The sequence below is a fragment of the Eretmochelys imbricata genome, chromosome 9, assembly GCF_965152235.1.
Source record: "Eretmochelys imbricata isolate rEreImb1 chromosome 9, rEreImb1.hap1, whole genome shotgun sequence".
Lineage (NCBI taxonomy): Eukaryota > Metazoa > Chordata > Testudines > Cheloniidae > Eretmochelys > Eretmochelys imbricata.
The window spans coordinates 44,101,818-44,114,005 of NC_135580.1; the positions used below are offsets into that span (position 1 = coordinate 44,101,818).

General features: G+C 46.9%; 1 protein-coding gene across 1 annotated transcript in view; it reads left to right on the forward strand.

Moving 5' to 3' along the window:
* The first annotated feature begins 3,622 nt into the window (after nucleotides 1-3,622).
* GPC1 (glypican 1) overlaps nucleotides 3,623-12,188 on the forward strand; it is a 340,201-nt gene continuing 331,635 nt past the window's right edge. The window contains exon 1 of the mRNA XM_077826859.1: nucleotides 3,623-3,779. Coding sequence (XP_077682985.1) covers nucleotides 3,623-3,779 — 157 coding nt within the window. The remainder of the gene's footprint in view (nucleotides 3,780-12,188) is intronic.

The window sequence follows — 12,188 nt, forward strand, 5'->3', positions numbered from 1 at the left end:
GTGTCTTTGCATTTGTGGGCCCATCTTTGAATACCTTCTTTATAAATGCTCCCCCCCCCCCCATGAGTATCCCTTAGATATCTGATCTTACAAGAAAATCACTCTGCAGGGACCAGGACTGGAGGAATTCTATGTGCTCAGTCAGTGTCAGTGTTATTCCAGCAGCTTGAGAGTGTGATCAAGAAGCTGAGATTAATTTATGCAGAAACTCCTCTGTTAATCAGCTGCCAAAGCTCTGGGTTTCGGTCAGTGGTTTTCAAACTGTGGGCTGTGACCCAGTACTGGGTCACAGAATGTAAGGCACTGGGTCATGGCAGCTCTCGTCAGCACTGCCGACTAGGACGTTAAAAGTCCCATCAGCGGTGTTGCCTGACACCGGGCCCTGGAAGTGGCCAGCAGCAGGTCCTGCTCCTAGGTGGGCAGGGGGTCCACGGGGCTCCGCACACAGCCCCCACCCCGAGTACTGGCCCCATACTTTCATTGGCCGGGAACTGGCCAGTAAGAGCTCGGGGTGGGGGTTGGGGGGGGTGGGGGGGAAGAGCTGTGTGGGGATGCTTGCGTGCCTCTGTCTGGGAGCTGGACATGCTGCTGGCCGCTTTGAGGGCGCAGTGTAGTCCACGGTGCCAGGACAGGCAGGAATCCTGCCTTAGCACCCCTGCTGTGCCGCTGACCAGGAGCCGCCTGAGGTAACCCCCTGCCCCAGCCCTGAGTTCCGCCCCCTCAGCCAGAGCCCCTTTCTGCACCCAATTCCTCATCCCCCAGCCCAGAGCCCTGACCCCCCCCCACCCCAACCCCCTGCCCCAGCCCTGAGCCCCCTCCCACACTGTGAACTCCTCATTCCCAGCCCCAGCCTGCAGCCCTCACCCCAACCCTGAGCCCCTTCCACATGCCAAACCCCTCATCCCCAGCTCCGCTGGGTCATGGGCATCAATTTTCTTCAACTGGGTTGCCAGAAAAAAAGTTTAAAAACCACTGGTTTAAGTGATACTGAAACAATAGATGTTCCTTGTGTAAGCGGGGGAATAGTCCCGCTACTGTGGGGAACTTTCCTGGCTTCTGCACTACCCCGGTGAAGTGGGCTAGTGAAAGGATCCTAGTCCTCGCTCCCACTTTCTTTACCCAGTGGCCTCCCTGACCTTGAGAACTCCCCTTCCACTCTCTTGTCTGGCAGAGTCCTCGTAACCCCAACAAGGCTGGGCCCAGGATTCATGGGGGGCTCAACCCCCAACCCTGCTGTGGTCACCTAGGACAGCGGCTAGGGTGTCCTCACTCCGGGGTACTCTCTCTGCACTGAGCACTTCTCTGACCCACTGACCATTACGTACAATTTAAAGCAAATGCAAGTTATTTAATCAACAATTAATTTTAAAAAGAATAAGGAATAATGAGAAAGGTTAAAAGAAACACATCACCCCGCTCTGTGGCAGGGAACATCACAAATGGTGTCTCTGGAATGTCTGGGCAGTTCACAGTCTGTTCCTTGTAAGTCCCAGGCCTTCTTCTCAGGCCCTGGTTGTGCTGCAGGGATGCTGTGGGTTGGACACTGGCTCTGGTGGTGGCCACACACTCTCAGACTCTAAGTGGTAGGACCCTTTTTCCCAGTGTCACCCCCACCCTGTCGGGGTTACGATCCAAGCCTGGCCTGAAGAGCCTCTTGGCTGAGGCATCTCCCTGTGCTGGGCCTGCTGCCCAGGGTCCCCCTCAGTCTTCCCAGCTGCTCACCACACCCAGCTCTGGACTGCTCCAGCCCCAGCTCCACCACGCTCTCTCTGCTGCTCTGCCTCCAGCTCCCTGGGCTGCTTCTTTGGCCCCTCGGGCTCTGGTTGCTGCAGCTCTGCTCCCAGGGCAAGTCTGCTCTCTGGGCTGTGCCTCTGGTTTTGGGGCTGCAGCTCTGCTCCCAGGACAGGGTCTGCTCTCTCTGGGCTGCTTTTCTGGCCCCTCTGGATCTGGCACAGCTCTGCTCCCCAGCTCAGCTTGGGCCCCTGCTTTCTCCTTAGCTCAGCCACACTCTGTCTGATCCAGGCAAATCCAGCTCACACAGAGGAGGGGACCACCCTGGCCTCCTGACTCCCTGATTAGCCTGCCCGCCCTGTCATTCAGGCTGACCTGAAGCATTGGCCTCTCCCCATTGTTCCTGGGGACTGTCAGTCTCAGGGTCCTGATTTCCCATAGACCCTTCCCTTTTTAGTACTAGGAGCTAGCAACCAAAATACCCCCACTGAATGTTAGTAAGGGGGCAACAGTCCCCTTACGTTTGCTCCATGACCATCTTTCCTAAAGATGCTTTAAAGTTACTGCAATTCTGGTTATTGCATAGCAGGGTTGGGTCTTCTGAAAAATACAGGGCAAAGCCTAGCACTCAGCCTGCACCAGTGACTCTCCAGCACCCAAGGCTTTGTGCTGTAGTTTGCAGAAGGACGCTGGCCCTATAATGGAGCACAGGCAGCATGCTCCGCCAGGTATGGCAGGTTGCATGCCGGGCTTTGCTTTTACTGTGCAGAGGGCTCCTGCCCGCGGAACCGGCCAGACGGCCCCGAGCGCACGCTGGGCTTACGCCGGCCTGTGGCCGAAGGAGATGCCCGGCGTTGAAGGGAGCCCAAGGCGCAGGGGCTGCGGAACGGTGTCGGGGCGCTGGCTGCCCTGACTATTGAAAATTAGCAGGTGTCGGCGGCAGCTGCTGTCACCACGCGGGGAGCAGGCGGCGCAGAGTTTAACGGAGCAACCCCCCGGGTCGGCGTGGGAGGAGCCTGGGGGCAAGGCAGGAGGAGGGCAGCTCCCCGCCCTTGATTGGCGCAGGGGCTGCATGATGCCACGTCCGGTGGGGGAAAGCCCTGCCTTGCAGCGGAGCCTCCCCGCCCTCGCCCTCTTTGCAGGTGGTGCGCCGCTGCCGCCGGCCGGGCTCACTGCTCCTGCCGGGGACACGCGCGCTCGCCCCGCGCTCCTGCTACTGCTGCTCCCGAGGAGAGCCGCGCCGCCTCCCCGCCCCAGCCGCTTCCACGCTCTCCCTTAGCGCCCGGCCTCAAACTTTGCCCATTCCGGGCTGTAATCCGTTTGCATCGCAACCGTCCCCCACAGCAGCGCCCTGCCGGAGCTTGGGGGAGATGTGCCCTCCGCACTAACCAGAGCGTTTACACACAAGTGGGATCTGCCTCTGCTGGGATCGGGGCCGGGTTCCATCCCCCAGGAGCTCCTGCGTTCTGAGTGGCGGCAGCTGCACCATCCCTGGGAAGTCAGCCCCAGAAGAGCCAGGATTTCCCCCCCGTTCTTCTTCTCCCCCCCCTTCTTGCAATAGCGCTTGGAAGTCACAGGCTCTCTCCGCAGCCTGAGATCTTGCATTGCTCTGCCTAGGTCCCAGTGATTTTTGCCTGTAGGTTGGGGACTTTTTTTACCCCCCGCCCCCTTGCCATCTGATTTCCCCTGAGTGTTGTTTTCTAGTGGGGCGGGGAGGCAGGGATGCTAGGGGGAAGGTGGGACTGAGCTCCCCCCCATTCCGTGCACCGTGCCTGCAAACAGCGAGCGAGCGCCGGGCGGAGGGAGAGAGCCCGCTTTGCAGCCCGCGGTCAGCGGGACCTTGGGATTGTCCTTTGCGCTGCAGGTTCGGGGGGCTCGGCAGAGAAGGAGGATGCATTTCTTCCCGTGGGGATTTTGGCTTCTGTGTGTCGCCTCCTCCTCGGCTCGGGGTGACAGTGGCAGCAAAGCGAAGAGCTGCACCGAGGTCCGGCAGTTTTATGCGACCAAAGGATTCAGCCTGCACGGGGTACCCCAGGCGGAGATCTCAGGTGAGCCTCTCTTCACCCCCAGACCCTTCCCCCGTAACACAAGGCAGCGCTCTGCAAAGGCTCTCCCGTAGAGGGCAACCTCTGCTAGGAGCCCAGCTTCCTCGCCTCTCCAGCACTCAGCCTCCTAGCTCCCTGTACAAAGAGACTCCGCTTTGTCACGGTCCGTGGCTGGCTGGAAGGTGGGACTCAGGCAGGATGGTGCTTTGCAGAAGTGTGCAAACTGGGGGTTCTGGGCACCAGCTCCTGAGGTATTGGCAGGGTTTCCCCAAAATAAAGGGGATCTCTTCACCCTTCTGTACAACACTCCAGGGCGTCCCCGTCTCTTCCCATTAGATTTCTAGTAAATGAAGAATGAACCCACCAATTCAACAGTGATTCATCCAAATAATGGTGTGATTTCCTCTCTCCTTTCCAGATGACCAGTGCAATTAAATTGGTGTTTATTGCATAGGCAGGTAGTCTGTTCTGCAGTGTTGGGGTGAGGAGAAAAAAGATTTTTTGTAGCTTTGGGGTTTTTTTTGTTTTTTTTTAAAGGGAGTTAGTTAAAAGTCGGGAAGTGGTGAAAAGTCAGACTTTAGATTTCTTCAGGAGCAGGATGTGCCACACCTAACCCTTCTTAGCAATTGTAAAGTCTCCTGATATACAAGGTTTTACTTGATTCTCTGTGGTACAAACCTGTTTAATGTCAAAAGGCTGGGAGAAATCAGGTGATTGCGGTCCCTTTTTTTTCCTTTCATTATTGTACCGTTGCAGTGATCTAGGGGATTTGGGTCAGAACTCAGGATAGTCAAAATCCCATGGGTTTGATTTCAAAGCTAGAAAGTGTCCCAAGGTTACAAGAGAGAAGAATTGATTTTTTTTCTAATCTTCTTTTGGATGAAAAACAGCTTAAAAAGCATTTGTCGGTTAAATATTGAAGTGTAAGTAAAATGACCTTTGTCAGGTGTTTGAAACAGGGCAGTAACCCCAGCCACCTACATCAGAGTTTATTCCTGCTTCCTTAATACTGTATTTGGAATACAAACTAAATGGGGGGGTTCTGTTTTTCTGTTTTTTGGCAAATACAGAGTTTTCTTCTCAGAAAATCTCTGAAACATAAACAATATTTAAGAGCCTGGTTAGGTTTTTGAAAACCCTGGGGGAAAATATCTGCTGAGACTTGCATTTATTTTTGTTTATTTATTTTTAAAGCTTTGCCTAGGTTCTGATTCACAGACTTGTGACCCCTATCTGAGAGCTTTCTTGCTCACTTGTGGGTGCTTCCTGTTTAGACAAAGCATAAGATGTGCAAGCATTATGTGCTAGAGCCAACCTGCAGGGACATCTCAGCAAGACTGCAGTTTGTAGTTCATTTCTAAGCTGCAGAATTTCTTATGATGAATATACTTCAATAGTGTCGTTGTATGGGGAACATCATCATCATAAGACATACAAATGGAGAAGACTGAACTTTTATCCATACAAATGCCATACAAATGTGAACTTTTTCTGTGTTGAAAGGTGGATTTTAAAGTAAAATGGGAGGTTTCTGAGTGTGAAATAGTGGAGAATTTCAGTAGAGGGCTATTTTTTTTTTTTTAAGGGAGGGCAATGAATCCAGCGAAGCAAAAAAGACTCTTTTCACTTGATTACAAATTATCTGTAAGGGAGAGTTTAAATATGTCATGCAGTTTATAAAGTCTTCAAGGGAGTAAACATTTAAGAAGTATTGTCATGAGAGAGAGAGTACATGGGAGTGGATGAAACCCTAAATGAAATGATGGTAGTACAGGCTTCAGTGTTGATCATATTTTAGAATTGTGTGAAATGAATTGCATAAGATATAAATATCTTGTGTTCTCCGGTTCACTGTGTATAAAACTTCTTGTGCCTAGAAATGTTGAGATCAGTAAAGACAGATTTCTAGGAACCACATTTATTATTTCTAAATGGTTACCAGCATTCATGTTTGCAATCTTAAGCAATAATGATTGAAAATATAGTATCAAACTGTTTACCTTTGACAATATAGTATTGTAAACAGTGAAACTGTACAGTTAACTATTGTTGTAAAAACTGGTGGAATGAACAGAGAAAATATGGGGGAATGCTGTCTTCACATGTGAACGTTCTTCTGATAGCACAGCCAATTGTGTACTTCAAAATGAGAACCCTTTGTGTTCATTGTTGGCGACTGTCATATGTACTTCAAACTTCTAAGAATTTAGAATTTAGAAACTTTCGTCTGTATTCTCTTAATATCAATATAATAAAGATTAAAAAATGAATGTATTTGACTGAAAATGCACATGGCAATTTTGATTGGGCACAGAGTATATACTGTGTATGCTTCTGGTTTGACTATCCTATATATAGGATGTACTAATTGTTTAGATTATTTCAGATTAAAGTTTTTTTTAAATAGATTTTCAGTGATAACTAAGCAAGAAACCATAATAGATAACATTTTGTTTTAAGAGACCACTTTTTATAGCATTCCCAAAGGTACTGGGTAGAATACAGCTCCACCTTTATAAGCAAATCACTTATGTTAAGCCAGCAAATTTTGTTGTCCCTTTGAGTGGTCACTTAAATACAGTGAAACCTGTTTCAGTTACCCACTGTAATCTGTATGACAGAAATCTGATCAGCTCAAGATTCCAGTTTCTTCTGTAAATGTCTACACAACAACAAACACTAGGAGCAATTTTAGTTTAGTAAGAAGTGCTGATTGGGGTAGTTTAGTAATGAGCAACCTGGCTCTGCTTTTACTGGAGTTCCTGTGAGAGCGGTTTCCCACTGCCAATCTTGTGGCTTGTCAGATGTGCAAGGATCGCCCTAAGGGCCACCAGTTCTTCACTCTTTGGCGGCAACTAACTATACTTTATCCTCTTCCTCTCCAAGAAGCTCCTAACTGGTTTTCCTCCTCCCATAGTCTTCCTCTTTAGCAAAGGAGGAACTTGCTTTATTGCCCCATGGCTTTGGCTGCCAAGAGAGAACTACGAGTGGCCACCTTGCTCCTGGATTGTTAGGGTTGGCTCAGGAGTCTGGTATCGTTAAAGGGCCCATGCACCCCCAAATGCCTCTTGATTTCAGAAGAAGTTGAGGGTGTACCAGTCATGCAGGCTCTGACTCAGAATGAGTTAGCTGCATTTATGTTGGTTTTAGCACACTTCAGATGTTTTAATCTGCAATTTTTAATTATTTAAGAGGATTATGACTAATATGAAACTCCTTGGCTCAGCTGATGGTAGTTCCTGCTTATGAGAGTACAAAGCAGCTAGAGAGGTGACTATGCTGTTGTTGTTAGCTCATCAACATATACAGATCTGATTAAGGAAAGAGTCCAGCCCCCCTGGCTTTCTCATGAAATGTGCAGGGTGGGTTTCTAACTTTACATTAATGTTTGTACAATGCATTGAACACGTGTAAGCACTCTAAATATGTCAGGTACTATTATTAAATGTGCTTTAGAAAAAGACAAGGTGTTAAATCTTATGGCTTTGAAGTCAATGGCAAAACTCCCAAACATTTAAAAAAAAAAAATCTACCCGTATCAGTAATCTCCGCATCCCAACCTGACCCCCTGATTCCCATATAAATATATGCTTTAGGGATGATTTCTAAACTAAGGGGAGATACTCCCTCCCCCCTTGCACGTGGTGCAGTTGGCAACGTTCGCCAGGCCCACATCTACTCAGTTGGTAACTGGATGGGCACAGGTTTCCTGCCATTTGGAGTGTATTCCCAGTGCAGGACTCATTGCCTGAAGACTTATTGTCCTTTTAAACCCCATAAAGACCACAAAATGTTGTGAAATATCCACCCCCCTCATCACTAGTCCATTGCCTGGGGTGCTCTGAGTTGAGTTGGGGCCCTTTACACAGATTCTTGAGCAGGGTTATGTGTTTAAATGTGGCTGCTGTGAGAGGGCAATATGTTTGAATTCATTTACCCCAAGACATCGCTTCTCAAAACTTGGTTCCCTCTCATGCTGAGACAGAGGTTGTATGAGATGGGAGTATCACGGGCAAACGGTGAGCAAACTGCAGAATTTATTTTCTGTGCGTTTTGAGCTAGCGTGGGTACCCACTTTTCAAGGCAATTCTGCTACTCACCCGTGTAAGTATCACTTAACCCTGTGCATTACTGTGTGCTTAGTTTGTCTGAGTCAGAACCACTTGCTTTCATCTCTCAAATCTTCTAGCCTCCCACAAACTATTCCTGTGACTACATTACGCTCTTTGTGAGAGTGACATTGTCAAGTGTATGTATGAGAGGCATTGTAGGGATGTTAGCTAAATTAAGAATTGAGCAGTACTGTTCTTTTACTTTCTTTGCAGGACCTAATTTGATGGGGATTTCAGGATGTTACTGTGTTAATGACAAATATAGGAATTTTATTCTTTGAGTTTTTCTAGAGACCTGCGGTGATAAAGCTACAGGCACAATAACTGGTAAAACTACAGATGAGATATAAAGAATAGAATGTGGGATTTTCTGTTCTCAAACTGCAGGTCTCTGCCACTTGATTTAAAGGTGAATCTCCATTATCTACCAGTAGTGGTAGCAGAATTTATTATATCATCTTTGTGTTGTAACCATACCAGCTAATTATGTTACAGTACTGGTGGGCTTGTTACGAAGAAATGAGATTAGCTGAAAGATATAAAAATTCTCCTGGTCCTGCACACTTGGTGGTAGTACTTCTGAAGAAGCAATACACACTAAATTGTGTCCTGTTTTTACTAAATTTGGCAATGATCTTGGTATGAATATTGGAACAGGTTTTGGTTGAATTTGATCCTTTTCATGCCAAAGTCCTTTTTAAAAGATTGATATGTTTACATATTTTCTGCTTGGTGATTGTTTTCTTCCGTAAGTAAGTATGTGTGTGTACATATTGTACTGAGAACTTAACAGAACAAACTCCCTCTGGTGGCTAATTAGTAGAGCCCTGCCAAATTCGTGGCCATGAAAAACACATCATGGCCCATGAAATCTGGTCTTTTGTGCGCTTTTATCCTATACTCTACCGATTTCACGGGGGAGACCGGCGTTTTTCAAATTGGGGGTCCTGACCCAAGAGGGAGTTGCAGGGGGGTCACAAGGTCATTTTAGAGGGGATCAAGGTATTGTCACTCTTACTTTTGCACTGCCTTCAAAGCTGGGCGTCCAGAGAGCAGCAGCTGTTGGCCAGGTGCCCAGTTCTGAAGGCAGCATCCAGCTAGCAGCAGGGCAGAAGTAACGGTGGCAATACTGTACCATGCCATCGTTATTTCTGCCCTGCTGCTGGCAGCAGCTCTACTTTCAGAGTTGGGCTCCTGGCCAGCAGCTAACGCTCTCCAGCTGCCCAGCTCTGAAGGCCGTGCTGCCACCAGTAGCAGCACAGAAGTAAGGGTAGCAGTACTGCAGCCCCCCCTACTATAACTTTGTGACCCCACCCCCAACTCCTTTTTTGGTCAGGACCCCTACAATTACAACACTGTGAAATTTCAGATTTAAATAGCTGAAATCATGAAAATCATAATTTTCAAAATCCTAGGACTGTGAAATTGACCAAAATGGACCATGAATTAGGTAGGGCCCTGCTAATTAGACACCTAGGTCCCATAGGTTTAAGCAAAGATGGTGTACCCTACTGGACTGAGGCCCAAATTTTGAAAGGTATTTAGGTGTTGCTGTGCTCAGGTAACTAACTTAGGCTCCTTTTGAAAATGAGATTTAGACTCTTAAGACCCAGATATTCAAAGATATTCAGGGACCTAACTCCCATTGAAATCAGTGGGCTGTAAGTGGCTAAGACCCTTTTGAAAATGAGACCTAGGCCTCTGAAGGTATGTCTAGGTAGCAGCTGGGAGGTGTGGTATTCAGCTCAGGTAGACTTGAACTAGCACCCTAAACATAGCAGTGGGGCGGCGGCAGCATGGGCTACCCACCCAAATACTCTCCAACCTGATTCCCTGGGTACAATACTTAGTTGACCAGCCCACCATAAATGCTGCCATGGCCACGCTGGTATTTTTAGCTCAAGCAAAGCTACCACGAGTATATCTACCTGAACTGCGAATTATACCTCCCAGCTGCTGTATAGACATAGACACAGTTAGGAGTTGCAATGCTGAACAGAGCAATTCCAAAATACATTTAAAAATCAGGCCCCTAGTGCCTGCCTCGCTCATATTTAAAATCTAGAAGGTTGTATATTAAAATGTTTCTTTTAAAGGATTTGCCTTTCTTTCAGTGTGAGATGGATGACTAAGTTCTCACCACATAATTATCTTTATCAGCTGCGTCTGACAAAAATATTTCAACAACTCCTTTTGTTGGAGAAGCAAAACACGATTAAAGTCTGATTCTCCCCCTCCCCCCCCAAGAAAATCTGAATGCATGTATAGCTTGAATTCCTTTTGTCTGAAAATCCATAGCCTCTCCTCCTTGTTTCTCTCCCCTCTGGTCTTGCCACATGACTGTTCAGTTCTCCTGTTTTTGTCTAGAGAGTCTAATATCCGTGAAATCTCATGACCTGCAGATATGTTTGATAAGATCAGAGAGGGGCAGCTTTTAGATGATGGAGCTGTTAGGTTTGGCAGGAGTGAAGCAGGTGGTTCTGTTTTACCAGTTGCATTCAGAGGACCGTATAGACTCGTTCCTGCAGCTAAGTTAAATGACTAGTTGTGCTTGTACTTTTAAAAATAGGTTGCTGACTTTGCTAGGAAAATATTGAGTTCAGACGCAGACATTACTTCAAAACATTAATTATTAAAAATAGAGGGCTTGAAAAATCTGCTCACTAGTAGTGACTGTGAACCTTTTTCTGATGGGTATGGGGACCCAATCTAACTCGCAGTTGCTGTTGGAGTCAGTGGATTATTACTTGTGTTGTCCCTGCCCCAAAAGACCTTAAGGTCAGAGTAGTAATACTGAGCCTGCCACGTGACCGGGTTCTAATGTAATCTGACTGGGGCCAGGGGAGAAAGTGCTGTCTCTTGACAACACTCCTGTGTGTCAGTCATTGAACTGACAACTTTCTCAGAATTCTTGTAGCTTGCTTCAGAGCTCTCACGTGAGTTTATGAAACTGCACCCTGGGAGAGGGGATGGTCACTGGTAGTGGGGAGCTAGCTAAGATTTAACTGTCATTGAAATTCCCAGCCTAAATTTCCAAATGTAAAGGAGTCCCAAATTCCATTGAAATTCGACGGCATGTAGGTACTGTAGTTCCTTAGGCTGCTTTGAATCCCAGCCTCTATTTGCCATTTTCTAGCCTGGCTCCTTTATTTTAGATAGCACTATTATTGATAGGCTTTTTCTTATTCTTTCCAGCGTAGCTGCTTTAGTATATTCAGAGTTATAAATCTTGTCCTGAAACATGCAAATGCAAGTAGAAAGAAGGGGTAGAAAAAGCAAATATCGGGCAAGCAAGTAATATTATATATGATGCAGGTAGCAAGAGGACATTCTGTCCTGGGGCACTGTTAGGCACTGGTAACTGTATACACCATGATGATTAAACAGGGCAGGGCTTCCTGGAATAAGGGTGTATCTAGCTTACAAGATGGTGTGTACATGAATTGCACCTGCTCAGCAGAGCAATGGCAGGGTATCTCTTGTGCTAGCTACCTGCCATTCCATGTGGTGTGCATTTGCTTGCTTGTAACATCTTGGTTTACTTCTGTTTTGGATTAGACATGAAATACCCTCAGTATTTCTTGAATCTGTTGCATTGCAATACGTATTTAGCAAATTTCACAAAATTCACTATTCTTGGGATAGATATGAAAGAATTTCTCCCTGGTAAGGTTTCCGTTCTCCTTAGGAAGAACTGAATTTAACTGAACGTTAATTCCTGTAGGATGACACTTAAAGTTAGGAGATGGTTGTATGATATTGACTCTCCTAAACTTTGTGCATGGACTGAATCCTTTCAGAAAATTATATTGTTGCATGGTAGTCCTTAAGAAAAGCAAGCAAGGATATCCTGTACATTAGCAAATTAATTTCCGAAGTTCAGGTTAATGTGGTTAGGGTGAATTTTTTTTCCTAAGGCTTGACGACAATCCTACTTTTTAAAAAACTACATTCCCAGGCATGGTTATGTCACCATCTGTTCCACCCTACAGGGTTTCCCTTAAGAAGCGCCCACCCCATTTGTTCCTTTGCTTAGGCTAAAACACTCTGAGCTATAAGCTTACCTTTAAGCACCAAAACACCTCTTGCTTTTTGAACACAGAACCATACTTTTTAAATTGCTTTCTGCTGTCCTGTACTGAAATCCTGGATGAAGGAGGGATGCTGTCTTTAGAGGCATCAGCTCTGTCTGTTAGAATGATTTATATGGTGGTGTATCTCCATGCTTTCAGTGGAGCCTCTCTGGAGTAAGTAAGATGAGAATCATGCCCATCACTTTCAGCCCTGATGGAGGTCCATC